Raw genomic sequence first — 21,046 nt, forward strand, 5'->3', positions numbered from 1 at the left:
TGAGGGACGGTAGCGTCCCACCTCGCCAACAGCCAGTGAAATTGCAGGGGGCCAAATTCAAAACAGAAATCCCATAATTAAAATTCCTCAAACATACAAGTATTTTACACAATTTTAAAGATAAACTTCTTGTAAATCCAGCCACAGTGTCCGATTTCAAATAGGCTTTAAGGCGAAAGCACACCAAACGATTATGTTAGGTCAGCACCTAGTCACAGAAAACCATACAGCCATTTTCCAGGAGAGGGCTCACAAAAATCAGAAATAGCACCTTTGATGGCACTCACAGGACTTCATGTTACACAATAAATGTGTGTTTTGTTCTATAAAGTTAATCTTTATGTCCAAAAACCTCTTTTGAAATTGGTGTGTTATGATCAGAAATGCATTGTCTCAAACATTCATCCGGTGAAAGTGCAGAGAGCCACATCAAAAAACAGAAATACTCATCATAAACATTGATAAAAGATACAAGTGTTATACATGGAAATATAGATACACTTCTCCTTAATGCAACCGCTGTGTCAAATTTCAAAAAGGCTTTACGACGAAAGCACACCTTGCGTTAGGTCAGCGCTAGTCACAGAAAAACATCCAGTCATTTTACAAAGAAGGAGAGGTGTCAGAAAAGTCAGAAATAGCGTTATAAATAGTCACTTACCTTTGATCTTCATCAGAATGCACTCCCAGGAATCCCAGTTCCACAATAAATGTGTGTTTTGTTTGATAAAGTCCATCATTTATGTCCAAATACCTCCTTTTTTTTCACGCGTTTAGCCCAGTAATCCAAATGCATAATTGCGCGATCACTTGTTCAGACGAAATGTCAAAAAGTTATTTTACAGTTCATTGAAACATGTCAAATGATGTATAGAATCAATATTTAGGATGTTTTTAACATAAATCTTCAATGATGTTCCAACTGGAGAATTCCTTTATAAATGCAATGGAACGCAGCTACCTCCCACGGGAGTGCGCGTGAACAGCTCATGGCACTCTGCCAGACACCTGGTTGAAACAGCTCTCTTTCTCTCCCCCTTCACAGTCGAAGCCTCAAACAAGGTTCTAAAGACTGTTGACATCTAGTGGAAGCCTTAGTGTCTATGGGGTCATATTGCACTTCCTATCTTCGATAGGCAATGACTTGAAAAACTACCACCTCAGATTTCCCACTTCCTGGTTGGATTTTTTTCTCAGGTTTTTGCCTGCCATATGAGTTCTGTTATACTCACAGACATGATTCAAACAGTTTTATAAACTAAGAGTGTTTCCTATCCAACTCTACTAATTATATGCATATTCTAGCTTTTGGGCCTGAGTAGCAGGCAGTTTACTCTGGGCACCTTTTTATCCAAGCTACTCAATACTGCCCCCCAGTCCCAAAGAAGTTAAGGGTGGTATTCTGCTGCATAGCAGAGTCCACTTGGGTGCATAGAGTACTGATTTTAGACATGAGTGTTGCACTTGCTTGGTTTGGCCTCATACTTATTTGTCATGGTTTGCAGGTAGACGTCTTGAGTACGGAGCGAGCGATTCAGTGATATGTCCTCTGCCTGCTTAGAAATCAATATTTCCATCTTCATCACATTAGTTCTCTCATCATTCATTTGGTCAGCGACTTCAATGAGTTCTGCTGATTTGTCATCCAACTTAGTTATTGTGTTCATTAACTGATTGTCTTTGGTCTGCAGCATTACGACTAGAACATTATAGCTTTGTGTAAAGTTCATCAAAACTGCATGCATGTTATCAAATTCTGCTCTCCGGTTTGTAGATAACTCGACAGATTTATCTAGTTTGGAGTAGTCTACATTGTATTTCGTTTTGGCTAAATTGAGTTGTTCCTGTTGAAAATGATTTTTTTGAAGAGTTTGCTCGTTCATTGCCAAGTTTTCATTATTTGTTCAGTTTTCAAACGCAGTTCCTCGGCTAGCAGAATGTTTACCTTTCCTGCTTTCATCATTTGTTGCTCGCTTCTCTCCCCTGTCCCTTCATATCAGCCATTTATTGCTTGTGCTTCTGCTGAGCACTGCGTTACTGGACTGATGCCAATATCTGATGGCGATACATCAGGGCTAAAATGGAGAGAACCTTTACAAGGCCTGCGCCTGATAGTTGATTTTGGAGAGCATTTGTCTCAATTTCTGCCGTTTTTCCTCTAATTGCATAGTTAGTTTATTGCTGCTGAGGTCAGTGATCAATCCTTTTATGGGTGAGGGTTCACTAATTAGCGGGAGACTGGGAACCACCCCCTCTGATAGCTTGCACATTATCATTTACATTTTTTTAAAAGTTTGGAGTTTGAGTCATTGGAAGCGTCAAACAAAACGATTAATCTATTTTAAGACGTTAATGGACCAACATTACTGGATCAGTAATGTTGAATGTGAATGAATTTGCGAAAGCAAATTTAAATGATTAATCATACTCTGATCATAATCTGTATAGGCTATCTGGGAAATAAACTTTAATTAACCTGAAAGCATTGCTGCATCCGGGTTAATGTGAAAAAGTTTCAAATGTCTCATAAATTAAATGAGACACCGATATCCAATCATTTGAGATTGTGTAACCAGTAGTTGAAATGTGACTATACATTCACCACCAGGGTCACTTGGTGGTCACTTGGTGGTGAGACAATCTGAAGCGTGCAAATGTTGTTCTGAGAGACACTATTGTCTGAGCTGAGGTGGAGGAGAAACACCTCTGGCCATTTGGAATGGGCATCATCTATAACCAGAAACGTGCTTTTCAAAGCGGCCGGCGTTGTCCACATGGATTCTCTGGGACAGGAGCATGTGAAGGGTTTCCAAACATCCTCTACAGTTCTTCTCCATATTTTCTATCTGTTGATCCAGACCTGGCCACCAGTAGTGGCTTCTCGCGAGTAGCTTCATTTTGACAATTCCAACATGCCCTTCATGTAGTTGCAGCAAAACCTGATGTTGGCATTTCTGGGGTATCGTGACTTTCATTCCTCACATCAAACATCCTTGGTATGTTGTAGTTTTGTTTCTCCGCTGGAAATACGTTGTCAGATTATTTCTGCCTGTAGCTGGCCATCCTGACATGGTGTAGGTGTATACTTTTGACAATGTCATATCTGTCCTTGTCTCCTGGTTGGTAATAGTGTATGACAGGTAGGTATGGAAAATGTCCACTGCATCCACACTCGTTTGTCTGTCTCTTGTACAGTCTGTATATACCATCTGCATTTGTGTGGAGGGACGACGGCTTAAACTCAATGTCTTTCATATGACCGGCAAGGAGCGAGGCGTATAGCTGTTACCTGGCCACTGTCATTGCCGGAATGCCTTTCTTTGGACTGAAAATGGAAAGCAGTGGTTGGTGATCCATAACCAATTTGAAATGCTTGCCATATAGGTATGCTTGGAATTTCTTGATGCCCCACACTAGTGCCAGGACTTATTTGTCGATTTTTGAATAGTTCTTCTCTGCATCATTCAGTCTTCGTGATGCAAAGTGCACTGGCCTCTGTGATCCATCTTTCAGTGTGTTTGAAAGGACGGCCCCTAAGCCATAAGGGGACGCATCACCAGCCAACTTCACTGGCAGTTCAGGGTCGTAATGCATCAGGACCTGTTCAGATGTGTTGAGCCGTTTTGCCTCAATTTTCACACTGTTCTGTCCACTGATATGTCATATTATTTTCCAGGAGCTGTTTGAGGGGCTGGAGTGCTGCTGAAAGGTTTGGGAGGCATCTCCTGTAGTAATTGTTCAGTCCAGTGAAAGATCTCTCTTCTGTCACATTTTTGCGGTCGTGGTGCCTGTACCACTCCATACATTTTGTCCTGTGTTTTGTGCAATTCATTGCAGTCGATTTCATGTTCACAGAAGACTGTCTTGTCACTTGTGTAAGTTTGCCTGTAGTCCATACTCTTTCAGTCTTCTCAGGACCTTTTCCATGTTAGCCATGTGATCTTTGTGTCTGCATCCTGTTATGATCATATCATCCAGGATACATTGGGTTCCTGGGATTCCTTGAAAGATGTGGTCAATAGTTCATTGCCAAATGGCTGGGGCTGATGAAATGCCAAAAAACCAGACGGTTATACCTGTATAGACCTTTGTGTGTGTTTGTCAGGTACTGTTTGGAGCTCTTTTAAACAGGTAGTTGCAGGTAAGCCTGTTTCAGGTAAATTCTACTGAAGTGTTTCCCACCAGCTAGTGCAGCAAAACATGTCATCCAGACGTGGCGGGGGGTATTGGTCCACATGCAACATTGAATTCACAGGTATCTTAAGGTCCCATCCTTCCCGGTAATCGGGCAACTTTTGCAAAAGAAAATTATGTCTGAGTGAGGGAAATGCTGTAAATTAAGAGAACTCAATGTATTCTGAAAGATGAGATGTTGAGGATTATAATAAATACCACTTTGATGTTACAGTGCCTTGCGAAAGTATTCAGCCCCCTTGAACTTTGCGACCTTTTGCCACATTTCAGGCTTCAAACATAAAGATATGAAACTGTATTTTTTTGTGAAGAATCAACAACTGGGACACAATCATGAAGTGGAACGACATTTATTGGATATTTCAAACTGTTTTAACAGATCAAAAACTGAAAAATTGGGCGTGCAAAAAAGCCGATACCGATTAATCAGACTTTTTTTATTTATTTGTAATAATGACAATTACAACAATACTGAATGAACACTTATTTTAACTTAATATAATACATCAATAAAATCAATTTAGCCTCAAGTAAATAATGAAACATGTTCAATTTGGTTTAAATAAAAGTAAAAGTACAATATGTTCCATGTAAAATATGTGCCATGTAAGAAAGGTAACGTTTCAGTTCCTTGCTCAGAACATGAGAACATATGAAAGCTGGTGGTTCCTTTTAACATGAGTCTTCAATATTCCCAGGTAATAAGTTTTAGGTTGTATTTATTTTAGGAATTATAGGACTATTTCCCTCTATACCATTTGTATTTCATTAACCTTTGACTATTGGATGATCTTATAGGCACTTTAGTATTGCCAGTGTAACAGTATATCTTCCGTCCCTCTCCTCGCTCCTCCCTGGGCTCGAACCAGTAATACAACGACAATTAGCGCGCGCTAACTAGCCAGCCATTTCACTTCGGTTACATCAGCCTCATCTCGGGAGTTGATAGGCTTGAAGTCATAAACAGCGCAATGCTTGACGCACAACGAAGAGCTGCTGGCAAAACACACGAAAGTGCTGTTTGAATGAATGTTTATGCGCCTGCTTCTGCCTACCACCGCTCAGTCAGATACTTGTATGCTCTGTCAGATTATATGCAACGCAGGACACGCTAGATAATATCTAGTAATATCATCAACCATGTGTAGTTAACTAGTGATTGATTGATTGTTTTTTATAAGATAAGTTTAATGCTAGCTAGCAACTTACCTTGGCTTACTGCATTCGCATAACAGGCAGCCTCCTTGTGGAGTGCAACGAGAAAGAGGCAGGTCGTTATTGCGTTGGACTAGTTAAGGTTGCAAGGTTGGATCCCCCGAGCTGACAAGGTGAAAATCTGTTGTTCTACCCCTGAACAAGGCAGTTAACCCACTGTTCCTAGGCCGTCATTGAAAATAAGAATGTGTTCTCAACTGACTTGCCTAGTTAAATAAAGATTAAATAAAGGTGTAAAAAATAAAATAAAAATCTGCAAATCGGCGCCCAAAAATACCGATTTCCGATTGGTATGAAAACTTGAAATTGGCCCTAATTAATCGGCCATTATGATTAATCGGTCGACCTCTAGTTCTAACCAAGTTATATTAGCGGTTATGACAAAGTGTTACCAAGCACTGTGTGTCTGCTCTAGTTTCTCAATGGCACAGCTAGTAGAGCTCAAAGTACCCTATAGTTGAAGACTCTTCTTTGAGTCATAAGTGCATTAAAATTGCTTAGGGAACTATGCACACTTTAGTGAGGTGTGTGGCAACTTGCACCTACACCACATTTTCCAGGAGTAGTCTTATCATGTTACTGAATGTATCCAGAGTGTATTCTGGTTTCTTTATCAACAAATATGTGAAAAGTACAGGAGATGAAAAAATCAGCAGTGTCATATTTGGATTGTCTTGTGTCAGGTGAACTGTTATGTCCAACTTTGGTCTAATAATTTCCCCATCATCTCCAAACTGTTCCCTTTCAATTGCTACAATGGTTGTCCATATGCTCTTCATTTCTTTCCTGTAAGAAACATTTCAATTTAGCCTTATCCAAATAGGCCAATTCCCACGAGTGTTAAGGTGATTTGGGCTGAATTGGCTGATTTTTGCCTCAGTTTTCGTCCTTGTCATTAAGAAATGCAACTGAAAAGATGATTTGAGACTTGGAGGCGTGCTTTGATGTGTGTTTCTTGTGTGTGTCTTCGCAGATGGGATGTGTTCGTACATTCTCTCTGGAAACAGTCACTCACTGGTCTAAACAACTTAAACAGTCTAAGCAGCTCTGTTATAGCAAGTAAAGTGGTCAAGTGAGGTTTTCTCTCATTTGTGTCTGGAGGTAGTAGTAAGTTAGCCAACTTGAGCCAATTAGCTTTTGTGGTTCACTGATGTTGTGATAATCAGATGTTACAGGAATTCAATTCCTACATGTTTTAATACCCAACTAAATTCAACACTCTGTCCACTTCTAGGAATTTGTAAGACTTATTTGCATAAAATGGACAGAGACCAGTCTCAAAATCAATCAGCAGCGTTTATTCTCGAGAGTACTGAACATGATGCAGTTTACCACAGGTTATAAACTGAAAATGACGTCATTAGTTTTCGAACCGTCTCTTCTCCACCCTGGTACAAAGGCAGTATCTCAAGCCTTCCCACATCGTCCCACCAATTTAATATAATATAAGTCTTCCTGTGTAGATAAGCATTCTAGCCAGTCTGACGATAAGTTCATTCATTTCTACCAAGGAACAGTCAGTCATTGTTCTAATTCTTGATTATATTTACACACATTATATTCAGTACTAGGATTAAAAGAAAATTCATACATCTATACAGTAACATAATAGTATTCTGATTATTCACTCCTGATTGAAATGTTTACATAATTAGTCATTATTGATAAAAAATCCCTTAACATCAGAACACTCCTTTTCAGCCGAAGCATCCGGTCTGAGACCATGGTAAAGTTAGTTTTTCACGACCGTTCCTTTTAAAAATATTTTCTCTCTCTACCCCTCCCTCTCCACCCTGCCCCTCCCTCTCCACCCTGCCCCTCCCTTCTCAGATCTACTACACAGGGAAGTATCAGAGCCTTGGCATCAAGCAAGGTGGTCCATCGGCAGGTAAATGGGTGGAGCTGCCTGTCACCAAGTCCCCTAAGATCATCCAGTTCTCGGTGGGCCATGACGGCTCACACGCCCTGCTTGTGGCCGAGGATGGCAGCGTGTTCTTCACCGGCTCTGCCAGCAAGGGAGAGGATGGAGAGTCCAGTAAGTATGGATGAGAACACACACCTACACAGACGAGAATACGCATGGATGTGATTCAAGATGGCGCCGACGGATATGGCTATTGAGTTACTTTTTTTCATGTTTATCTTTACTTTTTTGTACAGAAAGTTCATACTATTATCACATGACCACCATGTACTTCTGGACATCAGATCGACACCTTGATTTCGAATTCAACAGACTCAGATGTTCCCTTGTTCATGCCTTTGTTTTATGGGCTACCAAAACGCTGCAGGTGTAGACGCCATAGACGAGCCGGCTTCCTTGTGAGACTGAGATGAAGAGAAAATCACCCTGTAGCATCTGTAATTATGAAGTGCTTTGAAAAGCTGGACATGACACAAATCAACACCATCTTCCCAAACACACTGGACCCACTCCAATTTAATACCGCCACAACAGATCCACAAATTCCAGATCCACTTTTCTTCTTTTTTTTACCCCTTTTTTCTCCCCAATATCGTAGTATCCAATTGTTTTTAGTAGCTACTATCTTGTCTAATCGCTACAACTCCCGTACAGGCTCGGGAGAGACGAAGGTTGAGAGACCCAACCAAGCCGCACTGCTTCTTAACACAGCTTCTTAACACAGCGCGCATCCAACCCGGAAGCCAGCCGCAATGTGTCGGAGGAAACACTGTGCACCTGGCAACCTTGGTTACCGCGCACTGCGCCCGGCCCGCCACAGGAGTCGCTGGTGCACGATGAGACAAGGATATCCCTACCGGCCAAACCCTCCCTAACCTAATTGTGCGTCGCCCCACGGACCTCCCGGTCGCGGCTGGCTGCGACAGAGCTTGGGCGCGAACCCAGAGTCTCTGGTGGCACAGCTGGTGCTGCAGTACAACGCCCTTAACCACTGCGCCACCCGGGAGGCCCTAATGACACAATCTCAATTGCACTTCTTCCCATCTGGAAGAGGAGAAATAACTACGTAAGAATGCTATTTCCAGAATAAAGCTCGGTGCACCAAGTTTGCTGACGACACAACGTTGGTAGGCCTAATCACCGACGGCGATGAGACGGTCTACAGGGGGAGGTCGGAGACCTAGCAGTGTGGTGCCAGGACAACAACCTCTCCCTCAACGCCAGTAAGCCCAAGGAGCTGATGGTGGACTGCAGAAGAAAGGGGAGATCACTCCCCCATCCACATCAATGGAGCTGTTGTGGTGTTAGGATTAGGGTTAGAAGGCCTTCAAGTTCCTCTGTGTCCACAACACTAAGAACTTAAGACAAAAAAAAAAAAAAAGATTAATTGTTGGGCCGCGGGTGTGAAAGATTCAGCAGACTACTGGCATTACACATCTGGCTAAAAGAATACTGAACCTCTGCTGGAGTCACTTTTATTGATAACTTCTGGAAACAGAAGATACTCTACAGGAATGACGGAGTCCATCCAAATCATATTTGCTCCTGGATTCTCCACGCATTTCAAGGCTGCGTTGAAACAATGACTGGTAAATGATCCAAGACCAGCTCAGTTCAATCCCTACCGTTGTGACAATGAGTCATCATAATGCTGCATCAAATGTACATGATCTTAGGGGCATTGGCCAACAATGTAAGTGATTTAGTTTATGTTCCCCTAATTGCACAGAATACATCTGCTTATCCTACAGCTACTGTAAGCAGTAATCATCAGCCAGAGTTACACAACCAGAGTTACACTGTTAGCACTAAGGCAGTGTGCAATAGTAGGAAGCCCATTCTGGTGGGAAGCTGCTATAGACCACCAAGTGCTAACAGTCAGTATCTGGATAATATGTGTGTGATTCTTGATAATGTTCAGTTGAAGTTGGAAGTTTACATTCACCTTAGCCAAACACATTTCAACTTAGTTTAAAAAAAAAAATTCTGACATTTAATCCATGTAAAAATGCCCTGTCTTCAGTCAGTTAGGATCACCACTTTATTTTAAGAATGTGAAATGTCAGAATAATAGTAGCAAGAATGATTTATTTGAGCTTTTATTTCTTTCATCACATTCCCAGTGGGTCAGAAGTTTACATACACTCAATTAGTATTTGGTAGAATTGCCTTTAATTGTTTAACTTGGGTCAAACATTTCGGGTAGCCTTCCACAAGCTTCCCACAATAAATGAATTTTGGCCCAATCTTCCTGACAGAGCTGGTGTAACTGAGTCAGGTTTGTAGCCCTCCTTGCTCGCACACACTTTCAGTTCTTCCTACAAATCTTCTATAGGTTTGGGGTCAGGACTTTGTGATGGCCACTCCAATACCTTGACTATGTTGCCCTTAAGCCATTGTGCTACAACTTTGGAAGTATACTTGGGGTCATTGTCCATTTGGAAGACCCATTTGAGATCAAGCTTTAACTTTCTGGCTGATGTCTTGAAATGTTGCTTCAATATATCCACATAATTGTCCTGTCTCATGATGCCATCTATTTTGTGAAGTGCATCAGTCCCTCCTGCAGCAAAGCACCCCCACAGCATGATGCTGCCACCCCCGTGCTTCAAGGTTGGGATGGTGTTCTTTGGCTTGCAAGCCTCCCCCTTTTTCCTCCAAACATAATGGTCATTGGTCATTATGGCAAAACAGTTATTTTTGTTTTATCAGACCAGAGGACATATCTCCAAAAAGTATGATCTTTGTCCCCACATGTGCAGTTGCAAACTACAGTCTGGCTTTTTTATGGCGGTTTTGGAGCAGTGGCTTCTTCCTTGCTGAGCGGCCTTTCAGGTTATGTCGATATAGGACTAGTTTTACTGTGGATATAGATACTTTTGTATCTGTTTCCTCCAGCATCTTCACAAGGTCCTTTGCTGTTATTCTGGGGTTGATTTTCACTTTTCGCACCAAAGTACGTTCATCTCTAGGAGACAGAACGTGTCTCCTTCCTGAGCGGTATGACAGCTGCGTGGTCCCATGGTGTTTATACTTGCGTACTATTGTTTGTACAGATGAGCGTGGTACCTTCAGGCATTTGGAAATTGCTCCCAAGGATGAACCAGACTTGTGGAGGTCTACAATTATTTTTTGTCAGGTCTTGGTTGATTTATTTTGATTTTCCCATAATGTCAGAGGCACTGGGTTTGAAGGTAGGCCTTGAAATACATCCACAGGTACACCTCCAATTGACTCAAATGATGTCAATTAGCCTATCAGAAGCCACTAAAGCCATAACATAATTTTCTGGAATTTTCCAAGCTGTTTAACCTCTCTGGGATTTGTGGGACGGTAGCGTCCCACCTCTCCTACAGCCAGTGAAATTGCAGGGCGCCAAATTCAAAACAACATATATCCCATAATAAAAATTCCTCAAACATACAAGTATTTTACACCATTTTAAAGATAAACTTTGTGTAAATCCAGCCACAGTGTCCGATTTTTAAAAAGGCTTTACGACGAAAGCACACCAAACGATTGTTAGGTCAGTACCTAGTCACAGAAAAACACAGACCACTGATAATCTCCCTCGATCTGGGGCTCCACGCAAGATCTCACCCCGTGGGGTCAAAATGATCACAAGAACGGTGAGCAAAAATCCCAGAACCACACGGGGGGACCTAGTGAATGACCTGCAGAGAGCTGGGACCAAAGTAACAAAGCCTACCATCAGTAACACACTACGCCGCCAGGGACTCAAATCCTGCGGTGCCAGACGTGTCCCCCTGCTTAAGCCAGTACATGTCCAGGTCCGTCTGAAGTTTGCTAGAGAGCATTTGGATGATCCAGAAGAAGATTGGGAGAATGTCATATGGTCAGATGAAACCAAAATATAATTTGTGTTTGGAGGACAAAGAATGCTGAGTTGCATCCAAAGAACACCATACCTACTGTGAAGCATGGGGGTGGAAACATCATGCTTTGGGGCTGTATCAATCATTTATTTATTAACTAACTAAACAATCACAGAAGTGCACACACATATGTGCCCTAGTGTGCTAAACCGGTATGCCGGCTTGTTAGACAAAGGGAAATGGGGGTCGACTGAGAAGACAACACACAGTTGCTAATTATAACAATTGAAAGTGATCCTTTGCACATGAACGCTCCCTCATTAGGGAATAATTGCAAACAATATATATATATATATATATATATATTTACGCTTAGTGTGTCATCTTGATCGCTGTTGAAAAGTTTGTTTGGTCTGTTGGGAAATTCTCAAGGTGGGGGTTTTATTCGGAAGAGCAGAAAAAGCTGTCTCATGACGCCAAGTCCTGGCTGTTTTCATGGGGGCGTACCAGTGACTTAAGTGAAACTTTACACACAAATACAATTCTCTCACATTACATCATTACATAGGATCCCATAATTTCACAAATCGTTTAATCTTTCCTCATTCATCCTGTACAGCAATTAGATCCAAGCCTCATAACTGAGGCTATTATATAAACAGCGTTATGGTAATTGGGCCGTATTGTCTCATGAGTTTCACAAAAAATTTCCAAAATGGACCAGTTCATAGCTGGATTCTTCACCAATCTTTTATACCTTCTCCAGAACATAAATGTTTTTCGGACCTCAGGTTCTGTGAGCTGAAAGAAATTCCTTTGTTCTCCCTATGAAAACTTCTCTCTCTCTCTCACTACTGTGGCCATGAGGAGAGATTTTCATCCATGAATTTATGACCTGAGGTCGCAGCAGCCTGAGTGTAGGAGACAGAGGGGGATGGGCTTGCTGTATTCAAAGAGGGCAACGTCATGACACTGGCTATCATCAAGCTGCCCACTCAGAAAAAAACATCAAACTGTAACCAGTGCCTGAAACTTGGATCAGGTTGTCAGCCAACCTACCAGGTTAGTTACAAACAGCACAGGAATGAAATCATCAACATGTATTGATCACTTCTTTACTAACTCTGCAGATATTTGCTTTAGAGCAGTATCCAAATTCATAGGATGTAGTGATCACAATATAATAGCCATATCTAGGAAAGCCAAAGTTCCAAATGCTGGGCCTAATATAGTGTATGAGTTCATACAATAAGTTTTGTAGTGATTCATATGTTGATGATGTAAAGAATATTTGCTGGACTGTGGTGTGTTATGAGGAGCAACCAGAAGCTGCACTTGACGCATTTATGAAACTACTTATTCCAGTTACTAATAAGCATGCACCCATTAAGAAAATGACTGTAAAAACTGTTAAATCACCTTATAGATTGAAGATTAATTGAAACATTGTATGGTTGATAGGGATGAGGCAAAATGCATGTCAATTAAGTCTGGCAGCCCAACTGATGTATGTACTGCAAATTAAGAAATAATTTGTCTAAACTAAATAAAAATAAACTAAACTATGAAACATATATAATTATATAAAGAATGATAGTAAAAAGCTTTGGGGGACCTTAAATTACATTTTTGGAAAAAAGCCAACTCGGCTCCATTTATTGAATCAAATGGCTCTTTCATCACAAAGCCCACTGAGATTGCAAACTACTTTAATCACTTTTCATTGGCAAGATAAACAAACATGCCAGCAATAAACGCTGACACTACACATCCAAGTATATAGGACCAAATTATGAAAGACAAGAATTGTACTTTGAATTCTGTAAAATCAGTGTGGAAGATGTGAAAAAATTGTCAATCAACAATGACAAGCCACGGTGTTCTGACAGTCTAGATGGAAAATTACTGAGGATAATAGCAGACGATATTGCCTATCCTGTTTGCCACATCTTCAATTTAAGCCTACTAGAGAGCGTGTGCCCCTAGGTCTGAAGTGAAGCTAAAGTCATTCCGCTACCCAAGAATAGTAAAGCCCCCTTTTCTGTCTCAAATAGCCGACGAATCAGCCTGTTTCCAACCCTTAGTTATCTTCTGGAAAAAATGGTGTTTGGCCAGATACAATGCTATTTTACAGTAAATAAATTGACAACAATTTCAGCATGCTTATAGGGAAGGACACTCAAGCACATCACTTACACAAATGACCGGTTGTCTGAGAAATTGATGATAAAATTAATGTGGGGGCTGTCTTGTTGGACTTCAGTGCGGCTTTTGACATTACCGATCATAGTCTGCTGCTAGAAAGATGTATTTGTTATGGCTTTTCACCCCCTGCTATAATGTGGTTAAAGAGTTACTTGTCTAACAGAACACAGAGGGTGTTCTTTAATGGACGTTTCTCAAATATAATCCAGTTAGAATCAAGAATTCCCCAGGGTAGCTGTTTAGGCACCTTGCTTTTTTCAATTTTTACTAACGACATGCCACTGACTTTGAGTAAATACAGTGTGTCTATGTATGCGGATGACTCAACACAATACACGTAAGATACTACAGCGACTGAATTGACTGCAACCCTCAGAGCTGCAGTTAGTTTCAGAGTGGGTGGCAAGGAATAAGTCAGCCCTAAATATTTATAAAACGAAAAGCATTGTTTTTGGAACAAAACCCTCGCTAAACCCTAACCTCAACTAAATATTGTAATAAATAATGTGGAAATTGAGCAGGTTGAGATGACTAAACTGCTTGGAGTAACACTAGATTGTAAACTGTCATGGTCAAAACATATTGATGCAGTAGTAGCTGAGATGGAGAGAAGTCTGTCTGTAATAAAGTGATGTTCTGCCTTAACAACACTATCAACAAGGAAGGTCCTGCAGGCCCTAATTTTGTTGAACCTTGACTACTGTTCAGTCGTGTGGTCAGGTGCCACAAAATGACGTAGGAAAATTGCAATTAGCTCACTTGGATGTACACAGAGAGCTAATATTAACAATATGCATGCCAATCGCTAATGGCTGAAAGTGGAGGAGAAATTGACTTCATCACTACTTTCATTTATGAGAGCTATTGACATGTTGAATGCACCGAGATGTCTGTCTAAACTACTGGCACACATCTCGGACACCCATGCATTCTCCACAAGACATGCCACTTGAGGTCTATTCACAGTCCCCAAGTCCAGAACAGACTATGTGGGGACTGAGACGCAACACAAACATCGTCACTCACACAGGCACACGCACTATACATACACATGGATTTAGTACTGTAGATATGTGGTAGTGGTGGAGTAGGCACCTGAGGGTACACAGTGTGTCGTGAAATCTGTGAATGTATTGTAAAGTTTTCAAATTGTATAAACTGCCTTAATTTTTCTGGACCCCAGGAAGAGAACAAATAGCAAAAGGTCTGAATACTTATGTAAATAAGGTATTTCTGTTTATTTTGAAAGAATTTCCAAAACCTGTTTTCTCTTTGTCATTATGGGGTATTGTGTGTAGATTGAGACAATAAAACAACTTATGATAAGGCAGTAACGTAACAATGTGGAAAAAGTCAACGGATCTGAATACTTTCCGAATGCACTATATACCGACACAACACAAATACATACACTGCCAGTCAGAAGTTTTAGAACACCTACTCGCTCAAGGGGTTTTCTTTATTTATACTATTTTCTACATTGTTGAATAATAGTGAAGACAAAAACGATGAAATAACACATGTAATCATGTTGTAACCAAAAAAAAATTAAATAAAAAAATATCTTATGATAGAGATTCTTCCAATAGCCACCCTTTGTCTTGAAGACAGCTTTGCACACACTTGGCATTCTCTCAACCAGCTTCATGAGGTATTCACCTGGAATGCACTTCAATTAACAGGTGTGCCTCCTTAAAAGTACATTTGTGGAATTTCTTTCCTTCTTAATGCGTTTGAGCCAATCATTTGTGTTGTGACAAGGTGTGTGTGTGTGGGGGGGGGGTGTATGTAAGTCCATATTATGGCAAAAACAGCTCAAATAAGCAAAGAGAAATGACAGTCAATTATGACAGTCAATTATTAAGACATGAAGGTCAGTCAATCCGGAAAATGTCAACAACTTTGATAGTTTCTTCAATTGCAGTAACAAAAACCAAGCACTCTGAAACTGGCTCTCATGAGGACCACCACAGGAACGGAAGACCCAGAGTTACCTCTGCTGCAGAGGATAAGTTCATTAGAGTTACCAGCCTCAGAAATTGCAGCCCAAACAAATGATTCAGTGTTCAAGTAACAGACACATCTCAACATCAACTGTTGAATTGCTGCAAAGAAACTACTAAAGGACGAAGAAGTAAGAAGAAGAAGAAGAGACTTGCTTGGACCAAGAAACACGAGCAATGGACATTAGCCCGGTGGAAATGTGTCCTTTGCTCTGGAGTCCAAATTGGAGATTTTTAGTTCCAACCTCTTTGTGAGACGCAGTGTGGGTGAATGGATGATCTCCACATGTGTATTTCCCTCATTGAGGAGGAGGTGTGATGGTGTGGGGGTGCTTTGCAGGTGACACTTTGATTTATTTAGAATTCAAGGCACACTTAACCAGCATGGCTACCACAGCATTCTGCAGTGATACGCCATCCCATCTGGTTTGCGCTTAATGGGACTATCATTTGCTTTTCAACAGGACAATGACCCAGTACACCTCCAGTCTGTGTTAGGGCTATATGACCAAGAAGGACAATAATGGAGTGCTGCATCAGATGACCTGCCCTCCACAATCCCCCGACCTCAACCCAATTGAGATGTTTTGGGATGAGTCGGTTCGCGTAATGAAGGAAAAGCAGCCAACAAGTGCTCAGCATATGTGGGAACTCCTTCAACACTGTTGGAAAAGCATTTCAGGTGAAGCTGGTTGAGAGAATGTGCAAAGCTGTCATCAAGTCAAAGGGTGGCTATTTGAATAATCTCAAATCTAAAATATATTTTGATTTGTTTAACACTTTATGTTACTACATGTGTCCATATGTGTTGTTTCATAGTTTTGATGTCTTAACTTATTCTACAATGTTAAAAATAGTACAAATATAGAAAAACCCTTGAATGAGTAGGTGTTCTAAAACTTTTGACCGGTAGTGTACAAACACACTTTTACTCTCATTATAAGCTGATGCTCTATTCTTTATTTTACTTGTATTATTATATATCCTGATGGCTAGTCACTTTACCCTGCCTTCATGTGCATATCTACCACAAATACCTCTTACCCCTTGATCCCTTACACATTGATCTGGTACTCAATAGGCCACAGAAGCTTCCACACAAAACCTCTAGATGCTGTTTTCCATTGTGCCCTTTGATTAATTACTGGTGATAATTGTAGAACTCACCATTTGTGTATTGTTTCAAAAGGTAGCTTGGTTTATTTACAAAGCTCTCCTGCAGAAACACTCGTGAAGGTCAAAACAATAGACAAGAGCACAATATTGGATAGTGCTAGAGGTTCCAAGGGTGGCTTTAGAGCTGCTTTTGGTTTTTATCTTCCACAAATGTGGAATGTGTTGCTGGGAGGGTCAGGATTGAATGCCTGTTGGCCTTTAGGGATTTTAAAACATTAGTGGGGATGTTAGTGGAAGATTTATTTTTTATGATCATGTTTTGTAATTTAGTCTTTTAGTAGTTGTGTGTTTGTATTGAGCAGGGTTCATTTGAAAAAGAGGCTTGGGCTCAACATGACACCCTGTTTAAAATAAAGGTTAATAAAAGTCCCATCCTGGTATATTTTATTCCTCTTGTGTTACTATTTGTTTTGTTGGTAAGGGCTCGTAAGCAAGCATTTCACGGTGAAGTCAACACCCCTTGTGTTCGGCTCATGATACATTTTTTAAAATTATATTTGACACCTACACATGGATGAGAACAGACATTGCTTTCACACACACACAACAAGAAAAATAACATTGTGTGTCTTTTGGTAAGGATGAGAGTCTTCAATGAGAAAAGCACAGTATTCAGAATAAATTCCAACTATCACATTGTCATCTACCACTTCACCAGTGTTGTCTTTTGCATGGAGACATCTGTTTTATCTTTACGGTCTACTCTCCAGCCAAAAGCCGGCGCCAACCGAAGCCCTACAAGCCCAAGAAGATGATGAAGCTGGAGACCAAGACGGCGGTGAACACGGCCTGCAACAACGGCAGCAGCGGCATAGTCACCAAAGATGGAGAGCTCTACATGTTCGGCAAGGACGCCGTCTACAGCGACAGCACCTGTGAGTGGGGTAGAGACAGGGGAACAGGTTTATTTTGGGTTGCGTTGGTTAGTGCAAATGTTCAAAATTGTTAATGTGCGTTGGTGATGCTGATGTGCTTGAGTGGGAAAGATGAGCTTTGTCTGGGTAGTGTTCATTCGTGCAAATGTTCACAAATGGAAAAATATTAGGCTGACATATTACAATGTGGCTATCAAAGACAGCTTTATAAAGCCTTGTTGGTTTGATAATGGTCTTTTATAGCCTGGAAATTCAGACTAAATTCTGCTCCGTTAAGTGGAACGTAGCATGATTGGGTTGGGATTAGGCTAGGTCTTTTACAGTAGCAGTACAGTAGCAATGTGTTCTGCTGTCTCTCTTGTGCCCCTTCCAGGCCAGGTGTCAGACCTGAAGGGTCACATTGTAACCCAGGTAGCCATGGGGAAGGCCCACACTTGTGTCCTGACTAAGAGTGGAGAGGTCTGGACGTTTGGGGTGAACAACAAGGGCCAGTGTGGCCGAGAAACAGGGGTCATGAACCAGGCAGGGAAAGGTAACATGCATGATGGAACCACATACACAATGCGCATGCACACGCATGCACGCACGAGCACACAAAATACCCCCCAATCCAAACATACTTTACTATACCATATGCACACATCAACACAGACCCAAACATTTGGGGCGTGTATATTTTATGTATTTTGCATGTATCACCCATGTGTGAAAAACGCACTTTAAATATAATAAACATATCTTCTCTACACCATGTAGCATTTGGTATTGAGAGTATGGCGACCGCCATGGATGAGGACCTGGAGGATGAGCTGGAGGAGAAGGAGGAGAAGAGCATGATGTGCCAGTCGGGCATGCACAAGTGGAAGCTGGACCAGTGCATGGTGTGCACTGTGTGTGGAGACTGCACCGGCTACGGAGCTGGCTGTGTCAGCAGCGGACGGCCCGACAGAGTACCCGGAGGGTAATGCTGGGCATAAACTACATGACTTCTAAAATCTTAACAACTTAACAACATTTCCGGATGTCACATAATTTTCATTCCGTCTATCCCATGTTTCTCGGTTGTCGTAGGAAGAAAATGCAAACAGTAGAATATGGATATGATTTTATAGAATTATCTTTTTGGTGTCATGGAACGACGCAGCTGCGTTCTCGCCACAGCTCCGCCAACCTGTCCTCCATCACCTCGGTCCACACGTGCTGTTGCTTTCCTCTTCGTCATCATTGTTTTAGTCTCACATGCTGAGAGCTCACTGGCTATTGGCAAGCCTTTCCCAATCCCGTCATAACTCGGCTTCTACTACAAGATGCACAAGCAACATTTATGACATTGCCAGTCATCGGACAAGGGTCTGGAGAATGAAACAGCTGCGTGTCCTTGACTCACTCAAGCTATGCGAGTCCCGGCATACTGATCCTAGCAAAAGCTAATAGGATTTCACCCGGAACATGAAAATCAGTCTGGGAAAATTTGACGAAGAGGGAGACTCACTCACTCACTCACTCACTCACTCACTCACTCACTCACTCACTCACTCACTCACTCACTCACTCACTCACTCTCCACATGAGAACACACACCATTCGCTAGTTGCGGTATCTTTGTTAAGAGAACGTACATTTGTTTGGGTCTAAGTTAGGGCTGACCCCATTTAGTCGACTGGTTGATTGTTTGGTCGATAGACTGTTGGTCAACCGAGATTCACTGGCGCAAAACTCTGAGGGCCAAGAATATTTTATACAATGTTGCAAGTTTGCTAGCAGGAGTTTCGGGCCAGACCAAGTTAATACAATAGATGATGCAATGTTTCAAGTTTCTTGCAGACAGGCCATGCAATGCCATTATTAGGATATTTGTTTTTAGCAGGATATTTTCTATCTGCGGGCTGCTATGTTTTTATTTGTTGACTTTACGTATTCAGGCTATTTTTACATATTGGCAATGGCAATGGAAGTTACTTTTAGATTTGTAACAATTTCATTTAGATAGAATTTTGATTAATCACATGACATTGATGTTGAGATATGAAGACGTAATTAAACATTTAATTAAACTGTTCCATGAAAACCATAACTGGCAGTAGAAATGGTAGGATAACTTGGCACTCCAAATGGAAAAGGTTGCCAACTGCTGGTGTAGCCTATTACTGGCAACTTCAGGAGCATAATGGCAGAATCTGTGAAGGTCAGCAGCATGGGGATGAGGGTCGGGAACAGGTTCTTCTGGTTAGGCTATCTCTGGCTTCCTCTAGTAATTTGTCTTAATTTTTTATCGCAGTGCTTAAAGCATCAGACAAGCTCAGTAGTCTATATATAGTTGATTTTATTCAAACATAGTGTGGGAAAATACACGTTTGAATATTTCAACCAATATTTTATTTTTTGTTGGGACAGCCCTAGTCTAAGTTAATGGTTAAGTTAAGTTAATGGTTAAATCTATTTGCTATTTCTAGTGCTCAGTGATCTGTCTTTACTAAGCAGTATTGCAGAGTCAGAATGCTGATCAGATGCACTAATATTTGTTTCTCTATGTGTTTGTATGATTTTGTTTGTCTTGTGTCTTTGTGGATGTCTGAGTTTGCTTGTGTTTATTTTGATGTTTGTCTCTCTGTATGTGTGTATGTCTACTTGTGTAATTTGTTGTGTGTGTATCTCTCTCTCCCTCTCAGTATCTGTGGCTGTGGTTCGGGGGAGTCTGGCTGCTCAGCGTGTGGCTGCTGTAAGGCTTGCGCCAGGGAGCTGGATGGACAGGAGGCCAGACAGAGGGGCATCTTTGACGCTGTCAAGGAGATGATACCACTAGACCTACTACTAGGTATAACACGCAATAACAATAACAGTTGCTCAATATACACCACATGACCAAAAGTATGTGAACACCTGTTCGTTGAAAATCGTATTCCAAGGTCTTGGGCATTAATATGGAATTGGTCCCCCCTTTGCAGCTAGAACAGCCTCCACTCTTCCGGGAACGCTTTCCACTAGATGTTAGGACATTGCTGCAGGGACTTGCTTCCATTGAGCCACAAGCATTAGTGAGGTCGGGCACTAATGTTGGGGGATTAGGCCTGGCTCGCAGTCGGCGTTCCAATTTATCCACTGATCTCTGATCTCGACAAACCTTTATGTATAGACCTTGCTTTGTGCTCAGGGGCATTGTCATGAAAGGGCCTTCCCTCAAACTGTTCCCACAAAGTTGGAAGCACAGAATCGTCTAGAATGTCATTGTATGCTGTAGCATTAAGATTTCCCTTCCCTGGAACTAAGGGGCCTAGCTCGAACCATGAAAAACTGTCCCTGACCATTATTCCTCTTCCACCAAACCTTACAGTTGGCATTATGCATTATGCATTGGGGCAGGTAGCGTTCTCCTGGCATAGCAGAATCCACTAATTTGTAGAGGTGTCCACATACATTTGTATATGTAGTCTATCTGCATGTTCCGGTTTGATGTATTCATTTGCAAACAGTCACAAGGCATCAATGTTGTCTGCTTCTTTTATTTATCTTTTGTCTCAGTCATTCCATGTCAGCACATTGCTTAAACATTGCTACATGTCTCACACAGTGTTTTCCCTAGACCTAGTGGGTTAGTTAAAAAACATGTAGTCGGTTGCT

At 41.4% G+C, this 21,046-nt stretch overlaps 1 protein-coding gene across 20 annotated transcripts in view; it reads left to right on the forward strand.

Annotated features, from left to right (window-relative positions):
* Positions 1–21,046, forward strand: part of mycbp2 (MYC binding protein 2) — a 316,135-nt gene that overhangs the window by 99,361 nt on the left and 195,728 nt on the right. For all 20 annotated transcript variants that reach the window (XM_090215106.1, XM_090215110.1, XM_090215108.1 and 17 more), the window contains exons 12-16: positions 7,240–7,444; positions 17,264–17,428; positions 17,802–17,960; positions 18,185–18,389; positions 20,098–20,243. In XM_090215106.1, coding sequence (XP_090071232.1) covers positions 7,240–7,444; positions 17,264–17,428; positions 17,802–17,960; positions 18,185–18,389; positions 20,098–20,243 — 880 coding nt within the window. The remainder of the gene's footprint in view (positions 1–7,239; positions 7,445–17,263; positions 17,429–17,801; positions 17,961–18,184; positions 18,390–20,097; positions 20,244–21,046) is intronic.

Source organism: Oncorhynchus mykiss, chromosome 22, assembly GCF_057628025.1.
Source record: "Oncorhynchus mykiss isolate SJ-2025 chromosome 22, ASM5762802v1, whole genome shotgun sequence".
Taxonomy (NCBI): domain Eukaryota; kingdom Metazoa; phylum Chordata; class Actinopteri; order Salmoniformes; family Salmonidae; genus Oncorhynchus; species Oncorhynchus mykiss.